The sequence below is a fragment of the Carassius gibelio genome, chromosome B23 (assembly GCF_023724105.1).
Source record: "Carassius gibelio isolate Cgi1373 ecotype wild population from Czech Republic chromosome B23, carGib1.2-hapl.c, whole genome shotgun sequence".
Lineage (NCBI taxonomy): Eukaryota > Metazoa > Chordata > Actinopteri > Cypriniformes > Cyprinidae > Carassius > Carassius gibelio.
In genome coordinates, this window is record NC_068418.1 from 23,808,569 (window position 1) to 23,835,395 (window position 26,827).

General features: G+C 35.5%; 1 protein-coding gene across 1 annotated transcript in view; it reads left to right on the top strand.

Moving 5' to 3' along the window:
• The first annotated feature begins 15,618 nt into the window (after positions 1-15,618).
• The window catches only part of LOC128012131 (teashirt homolog 2), a 56,011-nt gene continuing 44,802 nt past the window's right edge, over positions 15,619-26,827 (top strand). The window contains exon 1 of the mRNA XM_052595133.1: positions 15,619-16,215. Within this exon, the coding sequence (XP_052451093.1) occupies positions 16,176-16,215 (40 nt within the window). The 5' untranslated portion in view covers positions 15,619-16,175. The remainder of the gene's footprint in view (positions 16,216-26,827) is intronic.

Below are 26,827 nucleotides of genomic sequence, written 5' to 3' on the forward strand. Positions count from 1 at the left end.
GGCTCAAAAAATCACCCTGCTTTGGCTTAAATACCCCAGGTTTTTTTTTCTGCCAAGTTAATAAAAGGAGCTATGTCCCATCACTGCATATTTATGGGGAACATTTGCAGGGTACAGAGAGGGAGAATCAATTTCCCGCTCTCCCGTGATAATTTATGGCTTTTCTGAGGCTGCTCTAGCCGGCAAAATGACACGTCAGGTCTATCATATTTGGAGCAGCAGTAAACCTGCCAAAGTGTAATCTCTTCAAGGCTTCTGACCCTTCCAGCACCCCCTCCAACCAACCATCATTAATAAATGAGCCCTGGAATCGCTCCAGAATGTCAATATTATTATGACAGATTTTAATATTATTATGTCTGTCTTTAATAACACTTAATCTTCCAGTACATTGAGACATCCCCGCTGTCCAGGTGGAACTGGCTTTGGAACAACATATTAGACAAAAAAGAGCTTAAGACAGAGTTATAGCAAAACAAAAGACACATCAACACTGATATATCACGTGCTGCAGGAGATGCATTGTGAAATCAGATGACTTTTTTTAGGCTACATGATCTACTTTATCAAAAATGTAGTGTGTGTAATTCTTCTTTTTATTGTGTGTTTAAAGTTTGCAAGCATTATATGATGTGTATCATAGTTCTAGACCAATTTTGGATTGACCATAAGTGATTTAACATGTTATTTTCTATAAAATTTTCTATAATAAAGTCAATTTTATTTGTATAGCGCTTTTCACAAAAAATGTTGATGTTAATGTTTATAATAATTTAATATCTGCATGCCTTTTAGTCGCCTTTATGAAACTATAGTTTATATTTTGTGATGATATTTTAAAAAATTCAAGCAGATTTGAATGGAAGCCCATTTTTGTCACGGAATAATAAAGTTAAAATAAATACTATATAGTTTATATCTCATTATTCTAATTTTTTCATTTTGTATAATTGTGAGAAATAAAGGTCAAACTGCAGGAAGAATTACATTTTTTAGACAGTGAGAATTTTGAGATAGTCACAGTTACATATTTTTATTTTTTTATCAATCATAAAAAAAAGTTTGTGAGATATAAGCGCAGATTTGCAAGATACATACAGAATTATGTTTTTTTTTTCAAGATATAAACTCGCTAATTATGAGAAAAAGTCAGAATTAGGAGATATAAACTCTTATAATTCAGACTTTTTTAAAAGTTTTTTTTTTTTAAGAATTGTGGGAAAAAATATGTATATATATATATACACACACAGTATATATAGTTATTTTTATTTTTTTTCTAGATATACACTCGCAATATATGAAAAAAAAGACAGAAATATGTGACAAAAGTCAGAATTAGGAGATATAAACTCCTAAATAAAAAGTTTGAACTGCAAGAAGAAAAGTTAAAAAGTCACAGTTACCTTTTTCTTTTCTTTTTTTTTCACGGCAGAAAAACTAATTGCATCATAAAAATTAAGCATCAGAAAAGAAAATTACAAGATACATACAGAATTATAATGTTTTATTTCAAGATATAAACACTGCAATTCATGAGAAAAACTTAGAAATACAAGACAAGAGTTAGAATTAAGAGATTTAACTCAAAACTAGTATTGCTTTAAATAAATCTACTGTATGCATGTGGGTTAACATACATTATAACGATATTAACAATCAAGCTTATGAGATTTGATATATTTGATATATCGCTGTATCTGAGCATACTCCCACACTTAGTTACAGTATAGTAGTTGTAGGTTGGAGTTTTATAATAATGCCATAATTTTTAAGGATTGACGCAAGTAACGGACTCTTACTGTAAAGAGTTATAATTAGTAACCAATTGAAAATGAGTTGCACTGTTCTATTGTACTGCAGTAGCTTTAAAAATAATGTTGTCAAACACTGAGAGCAACAGTCATCTTCAGAATCTGATACTTCCAACGCCTTTAAATCTGACCTTGCTGTATTTTTATCATGCCAGAACCGGTCTCCCCCAGCAACATGAAATGTGTCCGTCCAGATGGTTTTGTGCAGCATCATCTTGCTAATTGCCTGTGATGCCATCAGAAAGATGTAGTGGACCTGACAGGCAGATGAAACGAGAAGAGAGCGAGACTGAGACATGATGGACCAAGAGAGCAGAGCGAGCAATAAGAGCAAGAACAACAGCGGCTTTATCTTCTTAATCATTAGCTCAGATGGCATCATGATCATGTTGCTGTCACTCCTTTCTTTCTTTCTTTCTTTTTTTTATACACGTTTTTTGTTGTGACCAGACCAACCTTTCACAAGGCAGCAAAGCAGGAACCAGTGCTGCCAATCTTTCATTTTGAATGTATCTGTGATGTATTATCAGGCCAGTTTCACACCACACACACGAAAGCATCGTGTGTGTATTTTAGCCTTATTGAAAGGTCACAAGACTGACACTGCAGAAGCATCTTTACAGAACTTTCTGTAAGTGTGACTTTGCTACATTTATAGGTTTGGGGTCCATTATATGTCAACTAATTACCACTTGGATGTACAGTGAACGTGATTCCTCCAAATTTACATCTCATTTAAATGATAATGAGTTAAACTAAATGCCCAGAGTCATTGAAAATCATTTAATTTGATAAAAATGTAACTTATTTATTATTATTATTATTGTTAAAATTAATTTAGAAAATTGTTGCTTTTTATTAATTTTTGTTAGATATTTTGCAGTACCTTTAATTTAATTTAATTTATTATTATTATTTTTTTTAAGTAGAATGTAAACAATTATTTTACTTATAAAACTACTATGGAACTATAAAACTTATAATTGTATTATTTTTTTTAAGTATTAATAATAATAATAATAATAATATATATATATATATATATATACATATATATATATATATATATATATATATATATATATATATATATATAATATTTTGAATTCGTTTTTATTTTTAGATTTAGTTTTTCTTTTAATTTTTACATTTTAGTAATTTTGTTAAATTAATTTTGCCATTTTTATTGATTTATTTTGTTTATTTTTTTAGTTTTCATTTAGTTTACCTTTAGGTATTTTAACATTTCAAATTAAAATGAATGAAAAGGATAAATATTGCCTTGGCAAACAGCTAAAATTTAATTTAATTTAATTTAATTTAATTTAATTTAATTTAATTTAATTTAATTTAATTTAATTTAATTTAATTTAATTTAATTTAATTTAATTTAATTTAATTTAATTTAAATAAGGAGTTATATGTTATATTTTATTTCAGTTAGTTTTATATTTTATTTCATATGATAAAAATAAAAATTCATGGATTTGGTTTTAGTTTGTGATAACTCTGACAAACACTAATATTTGCTACACTGAAAAATTTTATGAATTTCAAAATCACCAAAAATGCTAATAATCGGCAAGTAACATTTAAATTAAACCTGAAACGAAAGATTCAATTAAACATGATTGTATTTCCTTGTAAAACACTCTCTGATAACCGTTTTATTTCTAACTTTGTAAAATCCTTTAAGTTTATGCAGATCTAGTTAACCATTAGTCATGATCTCTCTCACCATCTTGACCAAACGGTTGTGTTGCTATAAAGAACGAGCTTGAATACAACCCTAGCTCCCCACAGATCCAGCAGTCGTTTAAGGTTAAGAGATTTAAGAGAACTGAGCTTCCTGGAAGGTTTGACGTCTCGTCTCGTCTCTGCGGCTGAATTCAGCAGAAGATCCAGCATATGACACAAGCGGCGGCGGCGGGCCGCGAGTGGCATGTGCTAAAGCACATTATGGTTATTGCCGGAATAAAGGTCACATTGTTGCGTGTTATAAACGAGAGAGGACAGCTCCGGCAGTCATGCGGTGTCAAGTGTGAGTCGCAGTGAAGGAAAATCCCAGCAGATCTTTCAGGACATGCAGGACTTCTCTCATTCCTGCTGATTAGGACAAACTTCATCATCAGACGTGCATCTCGCTTCATCAGATAACGCTGGAGTGAAATGTGACACTGATGAACACGAATGCATGTTTAGTCAACATGACATCAAAACTGACCCGGTCTGCCACCTTCATTTTATCCCAGAGAACTGAAAATGTCTTGTTGACTTTAAGAGATTTAGACTTTTGTTCATCCACAGACAGAAACCATGTCTGATTGCTCGCCTGATTTGAATTACAAAGAAAGAGGAGTTTGAATATAAACGTTGCTGAATTAATGTGCTTTATACACTATTTAACAGTGCATTCACAAGATTGTGAGATTAAACGAAATGATTCAGAAAAGCAGGAGGCAAAGGCTGTTTGCAAATGTTGCTTTGTAGGTCATTGTGTAATGTCAAGTGTGAAGTGGCTCAGTTATGTAGTGTTAGTCATTATGAATAATCACCCTAGGATATAGATTGTAATTTCCTTTAGATGACATTTTGCAATGCATCAGGGTAACAAACCAATCAATTTCATGCTCACACAATGAAGGGAACATTAAGCTTCATGTTTTTGGTTGGTTTAAAAAACATTGACTTCTTAAGGGAAAATAAACAAATAATTAATTATTAATCATCATGAATTATGTGTAATAATAATAGAAATATAATATAGTATATTCTTAAAATGTATTAATATAAATAAATATTAATAATAAAAATAATACATTTAGAATACAATTTATTATGAATTATATGTATACATTATTTTTAAAGTTATTTATTATAATTATTTTGTTTTTAATAATAACGATAATGTTTTTTAATGTGTTTTAGATGTTATTGTTTCAGTTGTGCAGGTAAAAAATAGATGATTTTTTATTGTTCATCATATTTTTGCACCTAGTTTCAATATATGATTTATTTATTTATTTATTATTATTTTTTATTTATTTTTTAATCTGGAGGAAGTTTTGAATTCTGAAGATTATGGCATTTCTTTTCTCCTAGTACAATTAACATCTGAATAGATCAAAAAGCATGTGATTCCTTTTATACCTAAAACTTCAGTGAAATTATAATAAAAAGCTCTAAAATGTGATTATGAATTACAGGGCTGTTACAAAAAAGTAAGGGCAGCTGAACTACGCTGCTTTGCCGGTCTTTGTGTTTGAGTGTCTCTGTTAAGTAGTTTAGTAATTTTGAGTAATTATCTTAGCACATACATAGTAATTGTTTTGATTGTTTAGATTAAACTCTTCTATGAGTAAGTCCTGCTGTTGTGTGTGAATCAATGAAACACGTGTATATGGTATAAATGAAGGTCACTTGGTGGAAAGACACTTACATATTAAAATATTTTAGTAAATATACTCTGAGAAAAGAAAAGGTGGACTTCACTTCTTGGGCTTGTATTGTTAGTGTTTTAGTTAGTAATGGCAGGAAGTATTATACTTAAACTGTCCAGTTTGAAAGCATTTCTCTCATCAGACGCATTGATTACATAAACCATAATAGTTCAACTAAACATATGTGACTGACATGAGGGTGTGTTTTTGTATGGAGAGGTGCATGTTGTGAAGGCAAAACTGTGTTTAAAAAAACTGTAACACCTGTATTGCATATACCGGTTGTTAAGCATTGGAATAAGATTTTGTGCAATATGCATAACCAAATGCTGGAATAATGAGCCATCTGCATGTGTGGTCCCCTCCTCAGAGATGCCAAGAGCAGCACCATCTGTGATACAGCTACCAGCTGTTTTCTTTCTTATTACATGTTTATTAAAAGCCGGAGTTGTCCTCCTAAAAAAGGAGGGAAAAGAGACCGTGAATATGGGTGGCAATCCAATCCATCACCTTTAAAAGGAAATGGCTGTCAGACTTTTTCCAACAGCGAGCAATGCATTTTCAAATTGAAAAATAGTGATTTATGCTATTAGAAGATTATAGTTCACCCAAAATATTAGAGCTCTCTGGAAAATTTACTCACCATTAGACCATCCAAGATGTAGTTGGGTTTGTTTCTTCATCAGATTTGGAGAAATGTAGCATTGCATCACTTGCTCACCAATGGTTCCTCTGCAGTGAATGGGTGCCGTCAGAATGAGAGTCCACACACCACTCCTGTCCATCAGTTATTCCCTTGTAAAGTGAAAAACTGCATGTTTGTAAGAAACAAATCCGTCATTAAGGCGATTTAAGTTTAAGCCCATCACTTCTGACCAAAATAATGCTTCCTCCAGTAAATAAGTTCATCTGCTGTTCTGCACTGTTTTCGCTAGCGAAAGGTGCTTGATCAGTGCATATTTCTCTCTTGATTCAGACTAGATGACTTTTTTCACTAGAGAAAGTAGTATTGAGGGTTTGTTTTTCGGCTTGAAGTTAAAAAGTCTTAATTCTTTACAAAGACGCAGCTTTTGGCTTCACAAGATGTTCACTTATGGGCTGGAGTGGTGTGGATGTTTTTATCAGCTGTTTGGACTCTCAATCTGACGGCACCCATTCACTGCAGAGCATCCATTGGTGAGCAAGTGATATACTTCAAAATTTCTCCAAATCTGATGAAGAAACAAACTCATCTATATCTCGGCTGGCCTGAGGGTGAGTGCATTTTCAGCAAATTTTCATTTTTTTAAAGTGAACTATCCCTGTAAGTCTGGATGAAAAACCAGATTGAGCAAGCGTTGTGACACATAACCGCAAATATGGTTTAGTTAACTTTCTGAAAACTTGATTGGAAAAAACATTATGCAGATTCTTTGACCCTTAACCTGATATGAAACATGTCCTTTTCAGTGACTAAAGATGACTGTAAAGCACATAAGGCTATTTTAAGTCATAAATTATAGCAGATACACCAGTCAACATGAAATGATGTTTACTTCTGTATTGTGACACATAAATATATATTGGCTCATGAGAAGCGTCTATATGACAGGCGTTTGAAAATTAAGAGAGATTCATAATGTCAGTCCAAAGAACATTTCGATAAACAAAGACAAACGTGTTTTCTTTAGAATAACGTGCCTCTATGACTCATTTAAAACAATTCGAAAGATACATTAACAAAGTAAATCGTGTCAGTTTTGTTCTCATGTTGACTTTATCATTGTGGAGGCTAATTTTAATTTAAAGCTGTAAAGCTGTAAATTCTTAAGTTGTTCAGACATCTCGACTATTTTTTATATTGTAAGAAGATGCTGTTGATGCTTGGATGCTTTTGAGCTGTATGATGTGACATTAGCACTGAAGTGTTTTATCATTGTACATGTTTTGTCATTGCATGTTGGAAGAGAAATTCAGCAGCCGAAGTGGAATGGACAGGTTTCACAAACCATTTGGTGAAGAAAATCTTTTTTGAAGGGGGGAATATTTTTGAATGTTTCACTTGATGCAAATATAATGTCACAAATACTCTAAAGATGCACTTTATTTATCTTTCTTTAATTATTCCAGAAGTCAAAGTGGATATTTTTCACAATTTGTCTCACATTTAATTGCAATTATTTTTATTGTCATAAAAATATTTATAATGGTTTAAAATTACATTTATGGGTTGCAAATGCTGTCTTATTTTGCCAGTTTTTTTTTTTTACTTCACTATTTATCATCATTGGCAGCTTTATACATGTTTCCACTTTTCTATAGCATCTCGTCTGATTCAAGCTCCTCAACAAGAACATCTTTTGTCAATCCATAAAACTGGAATAAACACACAGTAGTTTTGGGTAAGCTACACTTTTTCTCATTTAAAGTAGTTAAAGGGATACTTAACGCTGAAATGTAATTTTTTTTATTTTTTATTAATGACTATTAATCACAAGTGAAAGCTTCGTTCATCTTTGGAACCCAATTTAAGATATTTTGGATGAAAACCGGGAGGCTTGTGACTGTCCCATAGACTGCCAAGTTACAGTACACTGTCAAAGTCCAGAAAAGTCTGAAAGACATAGTCAGAATAGTCCATCTGCCATCAGTGGTTCAACCGTAACATTATGAAGCGACAACAATACATTTTGCATGTAAAGAAAAAAACTAAAATAACAACTTTTAAGCACTGTTTTCATTCAAATCAAAGTGTAAATACACATAGAAAACATATCCATGTGTTCGCATTCAGCAAATATTCACACATTTTCAGTATCGGACTATTACATTTAGCTCAAGTTATCACATCACAGTTTCCATGTTTCCTCCAACTACAGTTTATGAAAAAGTTATCATTTGCCTTTTTTTTAAAAAAAATGCATTCAAATTTTCACTATAAAAAAATGTAAATAAATATTTAGCACAGGAAGTTTTCTTATTCCTTCAGCATCCTCATTAGCAGCATTAGTCACGTTGTGTTTTCACTCATAATTTTTGTTTCAGGTTGTTCACCTCACTATTTTCATGTTTCCCCCAAGAAGAGCACCTTTGAGATGTTCTGCTTCCAGCCAAAGCGTAAAACTGTAATCGGCACGCAGTCGACTGAACACAAAGTGTCCCTCTTTGCGCAGCAAGTGTTCTGAACGCTCGCTGTCAGACCAGAACCCCTCTGATCCAGTTTGGCAGAACTGCAGACCACCCTCTGCAGCTGTCAAAAAATTTCAAAAGCTCCGCGCTCGGACTCTGAAGTGGCACTGACACATTCCAGCTTTTGATGGACACTCGGGAGCAGTTCTGGAAACATCCATCAGTGTTCACATCCGTGCACGGAAGCTGACAGCTCAGGTCTGGACAGACAGTGACAAACCTGGCTCGGACGCCCTGTCGCTGCGCACCACGGCCGTGCCGGGGAGGAAGTGACAGGTCGGGCTCGGGCCTTACCTTTCTGCACGGGGCGACACTCAAATGTGTGTGTCCACGTTACAATAAATACACAAACAAGCATCTATCATTCTCCGATGATGAGCAGTCAGATGACAGGAGCAGAACCCTGGTCTGCATGTCGTCTGTTTTCAATCATTTGACACTCCACATCATCGGATCATATTCGATTTGTCAAAACATTGCAAGACAATGTCTTTATGAGATGGCAGTTCTGTTTTATTGCTTACAGTAAGAAGTTCTTTTGTAGATTAAGTATATCTTTTGTTTTTTATGTTTTAAAGGGATAGTTCATTTAAAAAAAAAAATTTAAGTAATTATGGTAACACTTTAGTATAGGATCAAATTCACACTAATAACTAGTTGCTTATTAGCATATCTATTATTAACATATTGGCTGTTTATTAGTGCTTATAAAGTACATATAATCCATGACATCCATAATCCTAAACTTAACAACTACCTTGTAAACTATTAATAAGCAGCAAATATGACTTAACTGAGGAAAAAAATCATAGTTAATGGTTAGTTAATAGTGAGAATTGGACCCTAAAATAAAGTGTGACCGTAATGGGTAACCGTACTCACCATTGTTTAGTGTTGAACCTGAATGACGTCATTTCTTCCGAAAAGGCAGAAAAATTAAAATGTTCAGAATATTCAAAAATAGTTGTGAAATGTAAAATGAAGCTGTAGCATGATTTGTTTGCTGATGCATTGGTTTGATATTTTGTATCCGTTGCATTGACATTTAGTGTGCTTTAAGTGTCCGAATACTATTTTGAGGTCACTTTTTTGTGCAGAAAGACTTTTGGGAAATCCGAAGGGTAATATGGAAAATATTCTTCCTTCAAACTGATTACTCAAGGATCACTCAGTCTTCTTCAAATGTGCTTCAGATGTGTGTCACTTCACACTATATCAAATTTTCCAGTTCTGTTTGCATAATGCCTAGTGCATGCCAGCCATAGACCGAGACCGTGTGTGTGTGTGTGTGTGTGTGTGTGTGTGTGACATGGACATTTATCTTCTGAGCAGCGCTAATACCTTAATGCGGACTACAGACTGAACACAGCGGCGGTTGTGTCGGTGAACAGTATGTGTGCTTGTAGAAGCAGCGTTGTGTGTGTCAGTCCTCCCGTGGAGCCACGTTGCTTAAGCACCATACTTTGAAATCAAGCATTAATAATGAAGTCATTTCACAAGGCTGCTTTTACGATACATTACATGAGAGGAAATAGGTCAAGTGCTAGTGTTGGAAACACCGCCAGCATGGATCCTTATTGAGGTGAAAAAACTCCTTATGTTGGGTCGCAGTAACTACTTTGACTCAACCCCCCACCGGCAGGAATTTAAATGATTAATATTAGCATTATTATTGCTCATAAGATAAACGATGGTAAACGAGGCTATCCTGAAGCACTTTGTTTTGTTGCAGATCTTGTTTATTGTTTATCTACGGAAGGTAATTGAAAAGATTAGGTAAATAAAAAAGGTAATTAGGATTTATTGTCTTGCCATTTTGACTTTTTATTCTTGCAATTCTCACAAAGAAGATTTTAACTCGACAGAATTGCTGGTTATTTATTGCATTTGTGAGATATCAACTTGCAGTTCTGAGAAGATAAGTCTTAATCGTGAGATAAAAGTTTGCAATTACTTTTTTTTTTCAATGGTGAAAACAAAGAAAAAAGTCAGAATTTAGGGTTATAGTTGTATCTCACAATTCTTACGATTTTTCATAGAATTTATGATTTAGATAAAAAGTCATAGTTAACTTTTTTCATTTTGTTTATTTATTTATTAATCCTGTGGCAAAAGTGAATGGATTCTATACATATTTTCTATGAATTATATTGGGTAAAGGTTCCTTTTTTGATGATTATCTTGATTTTATTCTGCATATAAAAAGTTTTCTGGTGGCTTATTTACTGGGTTCTTGTTTTGATGTTAAAACCAAAAAAAGAAAGAAAAAAAACCCGTTTCATTATTTTTTGTTAATAATCCACAAACAAGATTCCTATAATTATCTAAATGCGGACAATCATAAAAACGTAAGTGTTATAAAAAAAGTTATATTAATGTTATATAATATATTTTTTTATGTCATTTATAGTTGATCCTCCATTTTTTCCAGGAGTCTTTTGTGAGCAGAAACTTGAAAAGAAAAACATTTATTAGAAATATAAATATTTCATGACATTAGAAATGTCTTTACTATTACAATTTAATGCTTAAATAAATAAATAAAATAATTACTGACCCTAAACTTTTAAACTTGTGCATAGGATTGAACAACATTAATTTTCTTTTTTTTTTTTTAACTATGTGATATTTTATTATTTATTTATTTATTCTTTTATCTGATAAAGGTACATCATGCATGTTTACATTATCAGCCATTGTGCATGTAAACTGTCTTCAGCTACAGTTGGTTTTGCTGAACTGAGCATGTCGTCTGGTCAGAACAGAGCAGATACCATTCTGTTGATCTGTTTTTCTCTTCATCTCAAGGCAGGAAAATCTGTGATCGTAGCCTCTGCTACTGGAAGCACACGATTGTTCCCCTCAGCTAATTCAACATCCTGTGAAAACACATCTTTACATACACAAACAATATGTTTGCATGCGCACAGGAAAAGGTCACGTTCTCTGTTATTCAGCCTTGACAAGCAGAGGCCTATTAGTTCATCAGGAGGAGCAGTTACGCGTTTGAGGTTCATTTGTGCTGTTTCCTGCACTTCGGCAAATATTTGCTGCACTGGCTTTCTGCTATAGGGAACTGAAACATTCTATCTATCTATCTTCCTTCCTCAAGTTGAAAACCACTTAAGGGAACCAAAATATAGAACGTGGCACAACATCCTACATGTGGCAGCCGGGTGTTAATTATCGCGCACGAATATTGATCGCTCAGCTGAGATTCTCGATGAAAATATCAGGCAAAACATTTCTGGTCTTGAAAGACTTGTCTTGAAAGGTTTCAAGCAGCACGGCAGCCTATTTAATTTCACTCGTGGTTCTTTTCCTCGTCTTTTAATTGGGTTATATGCATTAGATTTTCAAATTAAGCATCTGCTGTTAACAGTATGCATATGTTGTTGTTCTACTTTGAAAATTGCAGCTCTCAAGACTTCAATCACCGCCTGTCCGTATCACATGAAATTTCAGCTTTGAATCAGAAGCAGGTTTGGAATCCCCAGGCCTTGACTCTTTCATCATGGGGAGTGCATTTTAATTAGCTCTCCTCGGCTCAGCGCAGAACTGACGATTTGCACCAGGGCTGCGGAACAAAACATTGAAAACCCCTGCCATGCAAATTAACACTGTGTCGCATTCATTGGCAACAGTTGCAAATATTTTGCTATGTCAGTCAGCTTCAGACTGAAACTTACAAGTTCTTTTTTTTAGACTGCACACTTAAGTTTACGTGTGTTATTATGAAGGCTTGTTTACTGATAGGTGCAGTATCTGCAGTGTCAATGCTCCGAGATTTCAGTGTCAAGATCTTACATTTGTTTGTTTGCATTATTTATTATGAGCCTCTGTTCTTTCAATATGTTCTCTTTTTCACTTGTTCATTTCTAGGCTTAAGTTTATTTCTTTACTGGCTCAGCTCAATGGAGACCTTTTTTTACTGTTTTTTTATTTATTTATTTTTTTAGACAGAATCATAAATCTTGTAACTGCATGGTTTGAGGAATCATTCATGTCTATAACTTAAATAGTCTAGAAAAAATGTTTGGCTGTCTGTCTATCTATTCCAATTGTTCAAACGTTCCATCTATTATTTTATTATTCTATCTAATGTTTGAAGGTTTGTTCAATCTTGTTACTACAATTATATCTATCTATCTATCTATCTATCTATCTATCTATCTATCTATCTATCTATCTATCTATCTATCTATCTATCTATCTATCTGTCTATCTGTCTATCTATCTATCTATCTATCTATCTATCTATCTATCTATCTATCTATCTTTCTGTCTGTCTGTCTGTCTATCTATCTGTCTGTCTATCTGTCTGTCTGTCTATCTGTCTGTACTATCTTCTATCCATCTATCTGTCTGTCTGTCTGTACTATCTTCTATCCATTACTCTGTCCGTCTGTCTATCTATCATTCTATCTGTCTGTCTGTCTGTCTGCCTGTCCGTCTGTCTGTCTGTACTATCTTCTATCCGTCTGTCCGTCTGTCTGTCCGTCCGTCTGTCTGTCTGTCCGTCTGTCTGTCTATACTATCTTCTATCCGTCACTCTGTCTGTCTGTCTATCTATCATTCTATCTGTCTGTCTGTCTGTCCTATCTTCTATCCGTCTGTCTGTCTGTCTATCTGTCTGTCTGTCGGTACTATCTTCTATCCATCACTCTGTCTGTCTGTCTGTACTATCTTCCATCTGTCTGTCTGTCTGTCTGTCTGTCTGTCTGTCTGTCTGTCTGTCTATCTATCTATCTATCTATATCGTTCTGTTTCTCTATCATTTTGTCATTCTATCTGTTGTTCTATTATACTATTGTTTTGTTTTTCTTTATCGTTCTTTTAAACATTCTATATTCTATTATTCTATCTTCTATCCATCATTCTATGTCTGTCTGTCTATTCACTAGTCCTATACACCTTCAAAAAAATGTAAACCTCTGCCTTAATAAAAAAAATCTTGTTGAATAAATAAATAATACAGTTTTAGGAATTTCACTTCATTTTAATTCTACTTCCCAACATTCAGGTTAATTCCACAACCTTTTTTGGATCTTCAGTTAGAATTGAATTTGAATATGAAAGACATTCTGATTTCAGTCTGAAGCACACTAAACACACCTGTGGACTGTTAACAGATCTTAACGTCATACTGACCTTTTGGCATCACACATGACAAAATACCACTATATGTTAGACACATAACGCTGGTCAGGAGATGGCTGGTGTATGTTAGGCAGTGTGCCAGCAGTACAATACATGCAGGTAGAGCTGTAGTGCCGTCATGTGTGTGTGTGTGTGTGTGTGTGTGTGTGTGTGTGTGTGTGTGTGTGTGTGTGTTAGCGTTTATACACAGAGGGTGTTAAAAGCTGTCAGACAGGTATGGTCAGAGTGGAGGACCAACACTGATTGATCGGCGGAGTTCATGTCAGGTTCACGGGAGGTCTCTGCCATCATCGCTCGGTGACTGGCATCCGCTCATCAGCACACAGAGAGGGAGAAGAGCAGGCTAGAAAACAGGAGGATCGAGTAACGTCACCATATAACAGATGAACAAAGGCAGCATCATCTCTCTGTATGACAGCGGGATCATTTATCACACAGCAATGGTGGGAGGGGGCGTGTGCGCTGAGGTCATCTGTAGTCTGTGAGTAATGGCCACTCATTTGTTTATCGGTGACCTCAATAATCAGAGATGGTGAGAGGTCGGGACACAAATGGTGAGACACTGGAGAGCTTCAAAAAGACGAACCATTCTGCTTCACCTTGTAGGACTACAGTTACGCTGTAATGAAGCTGTGCTGAACAATGTACCACGATGCTCATTGTGTGCCGCTCATTGTTGCTGTTACTATGACATCATAAAGGTTTTTCAGCTGAAAGATTTCAATGTTTCTATGGTTTTGGTTTAAATCAAATCATTTGTCTGAGCTCGTGTCACTATGCTGGATGAATTCGGGGAAATCGGGCCACTTTTTGACATTGAGATGACTGATGAGAAGGCATGAGATCATGCCACTATTCAGTTTTGATAAAATATAGGCCGTTTCAAAAACCAGACACAAAGAACACTTTGAAATCACGGTCACACTGTGCATCGCAGCGCTCATGATACTGTGTATTGCATTATATGTACTGAGTAATATAAATGAACATGTATTTAATATACTATAATGTAAAAACGTATGCAGTTGTGTCTTTTTTTTAATTTCCTTTTTAAAACAATACAGATTTTTTATTTATTAAATTATTTGTTTGTTTGCTGTTACTCTGGAAAGTACAGTACAGCCCAAAACGATATATATATATATATATATATATATATATATATATATATATATATATATATATATATATATATATATATATATATATATATATTTGTAGCAGCTGCTGAACATAACTACAGTCTGCATGGTCCTTGTTATCAGTACTCATAGACATAGCATGGTCACTTAACATTTTCTCTTTGTTTTCACACAACAAATACTTTTTGTATTCCATGTTTTAATTTTTGGTCCTATGCCTTCATAAACATTTCTGGAAATGCACATCCGTTATACCTTTTACATGTGTTGCTATAGTAGGCCAACAATAACAGGCCTAATATATAATTTCTAGAAGCTACTCCACATTTGTTACGTACAAGTGGTTGATTCATTATTAGCATTCATAAATTACACTAAAATATTTTTCTATAATAGTTTTCACAGGACTTTTTGTATATGTACACTTGAATTCTTGGCACAGTGTCTTTATAAACATGTCTAAATACATGTAATATAGGCTACTCAATATAACGTCATTGCTAATTGATGCCAACAACAATCACTCATGTTTAACAGCTACAGAAAATAAGCTCTTCACACTGACTGTAACATGGATCTTTATTTTTTTATACCTTTATTTAACCAGGAAGAGACTCAGTGTGATCAAAAATCTTTTTCAAGAGTCAAATTTACTTACCAGGTATAACATTTTAAGTTTTGTCTCTTTGCATTTGTTAAGGCTATGCAGAATCCCGCTTATGCATATAGACAAGTTAATGTAAGTAATTACCACAGCAATAGCAATTATATCTCACTTCTGGCAGCTACTAAAAATAATTCCCCATCGCGTGCACGTTATTCATTATTACTGTGCACTGTGTCGCGTTCTTGATTTCTCGCGCTCAGTTCCCAGCATCTGTAAACTCCAGCCTGAAGCGGCAGAGAGACAGTATGAGGCTGCTCTTGTGGGCTGTCTCATGTTTTCTCCGGCCTCTGTCTCTTTAATAAACTCGTGGTTATCTAGTGTAACAAATGTCTCGCTGCCATCATCAAGTCCAGAGGAGGAGGAGGAGGAGGAGTTTTTAATGTTCGGTTTGTTCTATGGATCGATGTTTGCTGCTGGCATCGCCGCGTGTGTATGTGTGTGATATACACTCTTTTTTTCTGCCCTTTTCTCACTACGTTTCATAGGAGACCGGGAGTCTAAGCGATTGACAGCGTTCGTCCTTTCGGCTGGGGAAACAAAAAAAGAAAAGAAGAAGAAGAGACGGAAAGAAAAGCAATGCAAAACAATCCGCCATAGATCTGTCTATCTAGGAAGGAGAGGTATATTAAAAAGAGACACCTGATTTCTGGACAGCGTTTCTGAAATACTGGATTGTACGGAACTGAAGTGCATTAGAGAGTCGCTATTGCGTGTGTATCAGAGCACTTATACTGAATTTCACCTGGGCTCATTTTCACTGTACGTGAACTAAAGAGAGTTGAACATGCCAAGGAGGAAACAGCAGGCACCCAAAAGGGCTGCGGGTAAGATTCAACCTGACACCTATCATTTCACATTTATCCCGACATGAATATTGCTATTCATCCGCGTTTTCAGCTCACGAGCATACGGGGTTGTATCTGAATGAACCTCTTTTTATCTTGCGAAACAGTATGATGAAAGTGATAGCGCTGTCTTAGAAAGAGGATGTGTTTTAATATCAGAGAACGATGCTTTGAGACGCTGCATGCGAAAGGATACGCTTCGGTTCCCGACAAAATCCGGCGAAAGTTTTTAAACTTTCGAGTGCAACGAACTATTTCACGTTTAAATTAACGTAAACACGTCCGTTTAAAACGTAAACAACGTTCGTTGTACCTTATAAAATGAACGGCGTGCTTGAAAATCGCAACGTTTTGGCATTCTAAACGGACCAAGTAGTGAACCTTGTGTAACCCCTTCAACGTCTGTTATACACTGCGAAAAATCATGCTCTTAATCAATATTTTTTTTTTGTCACGTTTACCACTAATAAATATGTATATTCTCTAAACAAAGCCAGTTTACGTAATATTTGCAGATTGTATCTTAAAACGAGTATTAAGTAAACCATTTTAAAGATTTGTCTCATTTTAAAGATGTTTGTGTGTATGAGTATATAAACGAAGTGAATTAGTTTAAGCAAGGCTCACTTCTTGGCCTATTTGTATTGTTATTTTACTCCTTTTGCCAATGGCTGTTGTTCATATAATGAGGTAAAACGAATCATATTTTCATTTTAAACTAATGTGATTATATTTATTTACACATTACATAGTTTTTTGGAGTTTAAAAGTTCAACCTTTCGCCAGATTTTGTTGGGAAACGAAGCGTGGCGCCTTTCTTTTGCTAAATACACAGAGAGGAAATACGGAGTGATTTTGGATAGATGTGCTGTTTGGGATCCGAATATCGGTTGAACTTCCTATGAACCCATAATATCTCATAGACAAACTGACACACACACAAACGGGGTGAATGCACGCAGACACGCGCGGGAGCGCGCGCTCGAGAGCGCAAAATATGCCAGAATAAAAACGTTTGGATCGTTTATTTACGTTTCAGTAGCATGATGAGGCGAGCTCTCTTATTTTTCCTTTAACTTGTTAACTGTAGACTATTCCAATGTTGTCAAAACACCTGTCTGTTTCAAAGACTGTCTCAAAGCCTAGTGAACTAACTATCTAGACAGCATTTTTGAGAGCATCACTTATATAATGACAGTGATTATGTCTAGACAAGAATAATCAAGAAGCATCTTTAGTTTACCTGAAACAATGAATGAAATACAATTTTGCTCGCCTTAATTGTATATCAGTGTTAGCAGTACACTTTCTTTCACAGACCGTGTGCCAAATCTCAGTGATCTCCCTACTTAGCATGTGCATGTCCTGTAGCATTCTGAATAGTATTCATAAAGCACCTATGGGTCCAAAAAATGCTGTCTAGGTAGGAAACTCGCTAGGTTTTGAAACACAGCCATAATCTTGTCATGCACAGCAACGCAACTGGCAGTTTACCAGAAGGCTTTTCAGTGAAACATTTTCTTTTTTCCTTTCCCCCTCGGGCTTTCACTTGGCATATGATTGATCACACGTCACGTTGGATTTATTGATAGATTAATTTCTAATAGATGCATTTATCACCAGCTCTTTGTTAGCCTTCCCATGACCTCAGGTGGTGGCTGTTCAGATTATCAAAATGACTTTACGGCATAACTTTGACGATGCTCCCTTAACCAGTTAAGGTTATTTTTTTATTTGTAATTTTTTTGTAAAATGTAGGGTATGTATATTTTTGGAACAGAATGTGCATTTCAATCATTTGTTATTAATAATGCATTTTAAAATGTTTATTTAAATGTAAATATCTTGACCAAACTACAAACCCATACGCCACCGTTTAAAGTGCCAATATTTAATTTGATTGTGCTTTTCTAGACAAAGCCCATTGTTTTCTTCCGTTTAAGAGAAGTACGCTACAATTGCAAGGAGACAAACTTTGTTTTGTAATGCGCGTATGGCTGGTTATTGTTTTTGTGTATGTTGACGCCAGATGCTTCGGACTCTTTATGAGGTGGAAGGATGATCACTCTTTATAATAACAGTAGACAAACCACACAGATGGTCATCACACTCTGCCAGCAATGGCGGATCTTAAAACCCCCTGAAGATGCTAAGTCCCTTCTTCCTCATTTCTACTTTGTCTGTCACTTTCCCTCGCGCGCACACACATTTGTCGCTCCCCCTAAAAGCCCCTTTCCCTCTAACAAAGGCGGCGCAATTATTGGGTGAACTTTTGCGAAGATTCCTAAGCGATCCCTTTACACGCTCTGGGCCTGCTCGCCTGTAATCTGGTAAATGTGTCAGCCCTATGGAGAAATAAGCCTTCCAGAAGAGTTTCTTCATTGTTGAGGTAATTGTCTCCTCTTTGACAGGCACATTCATCAGTGGCTTAATGGTCAATCAAAAGTTGGCAGGCAGAGTGTTTTCATTCTTTCCTATCCACTACATTAGGAATACTTAATCAAAATGTCTCCCGGTAATGGCTATGAAGAGTTCATGACTGACTGATCTGTTGTCTGCGCAGATAGAAAATTAACAGCTCGGCGCAGGAGAGACGTGGGCCCGCAGATAAACAAATTGTGCATTAATATTTCATCTTCGAGACCTGGGATGTACTATCAGCAGCAGAATATTCCAGGCCCTTGTTGTCACCCCCCCCCCCCCCCCCCCCCACCATCTCCTGACCCCCCACCCCTCAAACCCCCACCTATATTCTTGAAGGCTTTTTGCAGCTGTAACTCATTTCCCTTGATGACTTTACTGGGGTTACAGAGAGTGACGACAAATTGATTACCTGGCAGAGCAAGAATGGAGCGGCGAGAGAGACGCAAGCTGACAGTCATGTTATAATAATATGTTTAATGATGTGTGGAGGGGTGAACAAGGAGAGGGAGAGGTATTAAAATAAGACCAGAGAAGATGCAAGGAATGAGGTTTTTTTACTCCAGCCCCCTCCTTTTCCCATTTTTCGTACAGTCGTTTTAAGATGTACTGGGTATAAAATGGCTTTCATTTCGTTATGCGGGCACAGTTATCCTTTTTTTTTTTTGGCGCTGTGGAAATACGGCTGTTTAGAGTAAAGACGAATCCCTGCGGTGATGCACAGTTAATATTTGTTGTGTGACTTTAGTTAGCAGTCACTGAAGGTCAGATGTATTGGATTTACAGTATCTATCATATATAAAATGAACTGACATGAATTTCACTCCAGTGTTATTTTGGTATAACTGATGTACTATTTATAATACATATTTTGAATTAGATGTAAGTTTTAGATTTTAATTTGAAAGTTTTTGTAATTTTTATTTATAATTTTTTCATTTTCTTTGACTTTATTTTAGTTAACAATAAGTAACAATATTTTCGGTGCTTTCGCAAAAAAAAAAAAAAAAAAAAAAAAACTGAAAAAGTAATAAATAAAAATCTGTCAATAAATAAAGACAAAACTCTCTAATGAGATTCATGATGTCTATATTGAATATTTGTTATTATTTTGCTGGAGATCTTGAATTTAGCAGCATTATAATTGATTAAGATTTATTTTATTATGCTTTTATTTGGCCATTAAGCTTCCTAAAGTTCACGTAACTAGTTTTGCAATTATCTGAGCATTGTTTCAATGATGGTATAGTAGTGTCTAATAATAATAAAAAAAGCACCTAGCTTTTCTGTCGTAGGTTTGACTTATTTTTGTCAGTCAGTTCAATGAATAGATTCTTCAGTTCACTCTGACTTCATTTATTTGGTTGCGTCACTTAAAAAAAAGCGTTCAGGGAAATCTCTGAAAGGGTAGACAAATATCTTACATTAGTATGCATTTATATATGGGTGCGTATAAAAGAAAATGATTCTTAATCTAGTGAAAGCTAGTGCAGAAAACACTTGATTGTTGATTCCTAGACTTGTACGGTATGAATCAAGAATTTGGAAAATCTACTTGGAAACAGTGTTTGTTTAGTGGAAACGATGGTTCCTACGATTGAACTAAATGACTCTTTTACACCCTTTCAGAATGAATGCTAGTCACCACATTGCCCAGCCCAGTCCAGTGCACAGACACATGACTGTACGGGATTATTAGTGTGCAGCGCAGTGATATTATGTTTCTAATCAGTTTTTGAATAGCCCGTGCGTCAATCTGCTAGCCCAATTTGTTGTTAACAAGATAAATTGGAGTACAGACAAAGGCATTAAGTGTTGCATTGCCAATAAGTGAGTGACAGGGACTTCTGGGAATTGGCTAGCTCAAAGTCCTCTAAAATGGTTAGTTCTGGAAACATCAGCGGTTGCTGCTACTCTAGTCCAGGTAGAGACGGTCCAGCGCTGAATTTGCTAATCATATTCTTGTCATAGCACGTAAAGTATTTGTTTGATAATATCATTAACCTCTCGAACGGCAGAGAGGAGTGTCCGAGGCCACGCCGCTAACATGTAGCTGTCTTTCCAGTGTTTGCTATGTCTTTGTGTCCCGTATCGCACTAATACCCCAGTGTTTGTTTATATGAGTGTAACAGTTAAACCACAGCAACGTTTATCCTGTCTCCGTGGCGGTGATGTCATGATATATCCACCAGCATGCAGGTGGAGCTGGCAGTATCACTTTGTGAGGCTTTGCTCCGGGAGTCAGACAGGGCGGTGCTGCGTCTAGGTGAGAGAGGAGAAGCTCCCGTGCCCCAGAGCGCTCGGCGCTCTACTCCTCTCCTTAAAAGAGGGAAAAAAAACCCTGCGTCCTGATTGGACCCGAGCACCGCGTCGCCTCGTACCCCCGCTGCAGCAACCGCGCGTTCACCTTGCCTTCCCTCCGAGACCTGCGCCAGTTTCCAGCTAAATGACACAATTTGATACGCCAGCGGGACGATCGAGGAGGATAATGTTTTTACGTGATCATCTCGGCAAAAAGCCATTTCTATTGCTTTTTTCTTCATTAAACACAACAATGATGAGGTTACGGAGAGACTTTATTGCTCTCGGGCTAAAACTCATTACTCCTGCCAGACATCCGAGTATAAAAGAAATTACAAAATGGCATTTTGTACCCGCTCTCCGCAGATACAGCATGTCTGGGAGATTGAGGTCGAGGGGGAAAGGGAGAGTTGATCTGTGTCAATTTCTGGAGTGAAAGTCAGACAGGGGGGAAAAGGCCTAACGACAACACAAAACACCTTTTGTGCGCGCCGTATTTGATTACAGGCAGGAATTTTGATGGTGTCGCAGTGTATTTAAAACGGGATGCCGAACACACCGGACTCTTTCGGGAAAGCAGTTCTTACTCTGCAATGGACTTATTTCGGTAATTGTGGGCTCACCATATGCTTCCAAAGTTGCTCAAAATAATCAGTATGTGCTCATGTTACCGTGTCCAGATGGATTTCAGACAGGGTGCTGCGTCCGGACCGAGAACTGTGGCTTGGGATCAGGTTTCACATCTCGCTGTCATATTTACCCCTCTCCTCCCAGATAGGATCCTGTTGATATGAACACAAAGCTTTATTCTGTTTTTAAAGATGTCGTGATCACAAGGGAACCAGACAGACACAGTGTACCCATTACTTATTACACAAGATACTCATGTTTTCTCTTTGTTTTTTGTCTGCAGAGCCACATAAATATGACTGGTTTAAGGACAGATATATTGGCCGGGCCGATTATTAGGCCTTTAAGATATTGACCATATCTGCTTTGCTGAAAAACACAGATGTGTTAGATATCCTTGTATAAGCTTGTATTAAATCTTTTTTTTTTTTTCAATTTTAAATATTTGAAATACATTTATTTATTATTTATTTATAATAATTATTATATAACTATATATAATTATCTGCTATTGATTAAATATTATATATTTTTTAATTTATGGACTATAGTAGCAAATGCTAAACAAGGCCTGTTACTTTATTATTTTTTTGCTGTTTTTACAGTGATTTTTAATCAGTACACAGTATTTTGGATCATATATTTTGAACTATATATAAAAAGAGAGAGACAAAGCGAGAAAAGTAGAGGGAGACAGATAGCCTAGATATTTATTATTTATTTCTTAGTGGTCAATATGCAGTTTTCAGTACTGTGTATATATACTATTAAAAACATTTTAATATATTTTTATAATAATAATATATTTTTTTCAAAAACATACTTTGGTTAAAAAAAATCTAAATATAATATATACTGTATAAGTATATACATAATATATATTTATTTAAGTATATATATATATATATATATATATATATAAACCATATACATATTATATTTATTTTACATGTTCAGGACGTGTATCCATTCGTTGATCTGTGTACCAAGCCTGTCTAACAATGTTTGATTAGGTTATTTTTCGTCTGGTGAGACGTGTGTGTAACTCGACCTCTTGTTGCTCATGTTCCTGTGAGAATCCTTGTTTCACATCTGGCCTCCTGAGTCCCAACAGTTCGTGAGAAGATGGGAGAAAACTGTACCTTAAAACAGACAGAAACTTCATTAATCTAAAAATTGTCCACTGTGTACCTGATTTGCTTCCAATCAAGTGCTTAATGAGTCTCAATTAAGATTTATTATGCAAATTAACCCCGGCCTGCTGCAGTCTATGGGGCAGGAGCTATGACAATATTTTGCTAATGGCACAATCTGTACCAATTAGAAGGGAAAAATTTCACAAGATCAGGTTTAGTTGAGGGGCCGGAGGGTCTACAGGAAAATAAGAAGTGTTTATATATTATAAATTCTATTTCATTTCTTATATATGTTTTTTTATTAGATTTTTTATGCTTTATTTTATTATTTATAAATATTTTTTTTACCTAGACTGCACATACTTTTTTTTTCTTTTTTTTTTTTTTTTACCAAACACTTGCTGCAGTTGTTTTTAGACTATATCATCGATGTATGTAATTATGTTTTTTTTTTTTTCTTGTTTTTTTTTTCTAGATTTTATTGCCACAAACAACAGCCTTGCAAAATTATCTCTAATTGGATGCATTTTTCATATTTACCAAATATGTGTCATCTTATTTTTACAAGCACTATATCAAATTTTAATTTCACATTATTATTAAACCTTAGCCTTGACTAGAAAGGAATATTTAATTAAAGCATCTGCGGAAATCAAATTGATTAATGCACGCAATAAATGGATAGCTACAATGCTCGCACAGATAAGAGTGCCCCCGTCTGAAATCTTAAAGGCGTCCGTCTCCTCACTACTTCTCTGGCGAGTGTCCAAACAGCACCGAGTCATAAACCTCAGGCCTTTTTTGTGTCTTCATTTAACATGGCCACTGATGGCTTCCCGACAGCTTTATAGCTGACAAGTTTCATGGCACGTCATGCCGTGCAATTACACGGGAACTAATTTGATGAATCAACTCGATATTCCCGAGTCCTGGCTGGCCTTTCAGTCCATTTTCTACCTAGAGGTCAGCGGGAGCGCAGAGCTGTAATGCCTGCTCGGGCTGAATCGGGAAGTTTTTGTAGACAAAGATCAGGAGAGCATGAGCATGATACGATATGCAAACACAATTGTTATTCATACTTATGTTGGAGGACCATTTTAGAGTAGATCGTTTGCATATTTTTGCATGTTTTAGAGTATTTTAGAGTGAATCATTTACATATTTGTGCTCTTTAGTGAACATAACAAATAACAACAGTCAAGTGAATTTCTCCAAGCACTAGGTGCTTGTTTCTCACTCTTTAATCACATAAGGACAACATTTTGTGGTTAATTGTAGCCAGCCACTCAAACCGCCGTAGGCTCCTAACCTAGATAGTGCAGCTTTTTTTTGCGCCAAACAGATGTTTTAAGACCGTAAAACGCCACTTTGATGCCCGAATAGCTCACATGTGTACTGTTTTGAAAACTAATTCCAAATTGTAACGATGAGGTCTCTCTTATATTGTAGCGCTCTGATTGGAAACTCAAAGATGTCGGTTTTGATGGAGCGAGTCTGCCATAATAAAATGTCTTGTTTGTGTCCTTGCAGAGCTCTGAGTAGACGCCCGCACAAGCCGCGCCGTTCTTCTGAAACTAACAGCTTAATTGAAACTCATTAAACAGCTCTGACAGCTTAGGTGTCCTTGTAGGATATAGAATAATTCAGTTGTACTTACAACTTGATTAAGAGAACCGGATGAACATATTAATGGTTGGTGGCATTGTGCTGGTACAGGATTTAACAATGTAGAAGTGTGTGAATTTTAATTTTTTTTTTGGCTGATGGTGAATGTTTAAATGGTAAAATATTTAACTTTTTTTCTTTTTGAAATAATACTACCATTGGTACAAGTGTTTTGGACAGAGACTCTTATGCTCACCAAGGCTGATCAAAATACAGCAAAAAATTTAAATAATTTTACAATTTAAAATAACACTTCTTTGTGAATATATTTTAATATTTAATTATTTTTTTTGCGATAAAAAGCTGAATTTTCGGCATCATTACTCCAGTCTTCAGTGTCACATGATCGTTCAGAAATCATTCTAATATGATGATTGATGAGTTCAATGTTGAAAACAGTTGTGTTGCTTTATATTACTCAATATTTTAATCAATTTTTATTTATGATTATTGAAAAGGATGTTCAAGGGAACAGCATTTATTTTAAATGGAACAAAAAGAATATAATCATGGGTGCACATACTGTATTTTTCGGACCATAAGTCGTACCTGAGTAAAAGTCGCATGTGTCCAAAAATACGTCATGACGAGGAAAAAAACATGTATAAGTCGCACTGGACTATAAATTGCATTTATTTAGAACCAAGAACCAAAGAAAACATTACCGTCTACAGCCGCTAGAGGGCGCTCTATGTTTTCAGTGTAGACTACAGGAGCACTGAGCAGCATAGAGCGCCCTCTGGTGGCTGTAGATGGTAATGTTTTCTCTTGGTTCATTTCTCTCGGTTCATGTCAAATTAATTTTGATAAATATGTCGCACCTGACTATAAGTCGCAGGACCAGCCAAACTGTTGAAAAAAGTGCTACTTATAGTACTGAAAATACGGTAAGTGGTACCAAAATAAAAATGTGCGGTGTAAATAAGTAAATAAGACCACTCATTACGTAACGACATGGTTGAAGGCTGTTACCATGCACATTACTGTTTTACTGTAAATCGACAAACTGTAATACTGTGTAAGATTTCTATGTGGATTGAAACCGTCTCGGGTTACGAATGTAATCATGGTTCCCTGAGTAAGGAACGAGACACTCTAGGGGTGGCTATGGGGAACACCTCGTCGTGACACTCCCAGCACCTATTTATCCAGAGTTGCGCCGGTAGTGACGGCAGAGGCTGTCGTCGGCAAACTCGTTGGTGTTTTTCAATGTATGCTTCAGACAAAGGCCACGACAAGGTGTTCCCCATAGCGCCCCCTAGAGGACACAGTTCGAGGTTCCCTTGAAAGGGAATATAAATTTAGGCTATCTGCGCCATTTTCAAAGCACATTATAAAATATTTCATGAAATTTCGTTACTTGACTCTCTTGAAAATACTAAACCTGGCAGCATGTACTTATTTGCCACCATCCTGCCAAAAATAAAAGCTTGCTGATTGTAAGTTTGAAAATGCTTAAAATTCATATTAAAATATATCGATAAATAAATATTAGCATTTTATTTGTATGTTTACTATAAAATAGCAGTATTTTTATTTAATGCTATTTAATACTTGTATTAAACATTAGCACACTTTATTATTTTGTTTATTTAATTAAAAATAAATAAATAAATAATATTATTATCACTGTTATTATTTTTTTGTATATTCATATTTAATGGGCAACACTATGTGCAGTGTGAGGACCAAACCAAATCTCCAGGTGCTCTAATGAGAACTCCTGAATATAATTGCACAATATAAATTCTGTAGCTGGTGAATGATATTTCATGTCATCTATAATTTTTTGGAGCAAATAACCAGGTATGTGTGCAAATGCACAGGCCTTGTCGGTTAGATAATGGCAAATGATTCAGCGACACAGTGACAAAAGATTCAATACTTGACATGAGCCTGAAAAAAAATAAAAAAAAACACACATCCCGCATCGTCTCTGTTGGAAATGAACGGCAATAGGAATTTGCCAAGAACTGATGGCCCCTATAATGAGTGTATGACTAATATTGCAATTTAGCAAAAGAAAATAAATGTGAGCAAACCAGTGAAATTATGCAGCATTACACTCCGCTGTGAAGAAGAACTCTCTCCGCTAAAGATCCCAGCAAATGTAATTTCTCCTATTAATTGCCGTGCCCTCTTGAAACATTTTCCAACTTTGTGAAAGCCTCGATCATTTTAGTGAGAGTGAGAGGAATGGGTGTGATGGAGCTCCTTTTATCTTATTCTACAAGACTTCAAGTCAAATAGAAAGTTGAACTTCACGTGATTAGAAACTTGCTGAGGCTCACAGTTCTTTCACTCTCCGCAGACATGTTAATCGACATTATTAACATTAACTTCTCTTCTGCAATTCACACCTTTTTTACATTTAAAGGAATAGTTCGCTCCAAAAATGTAAATTCTTTTATTATTATTTTTTTCTCTCTCAAGTCTGT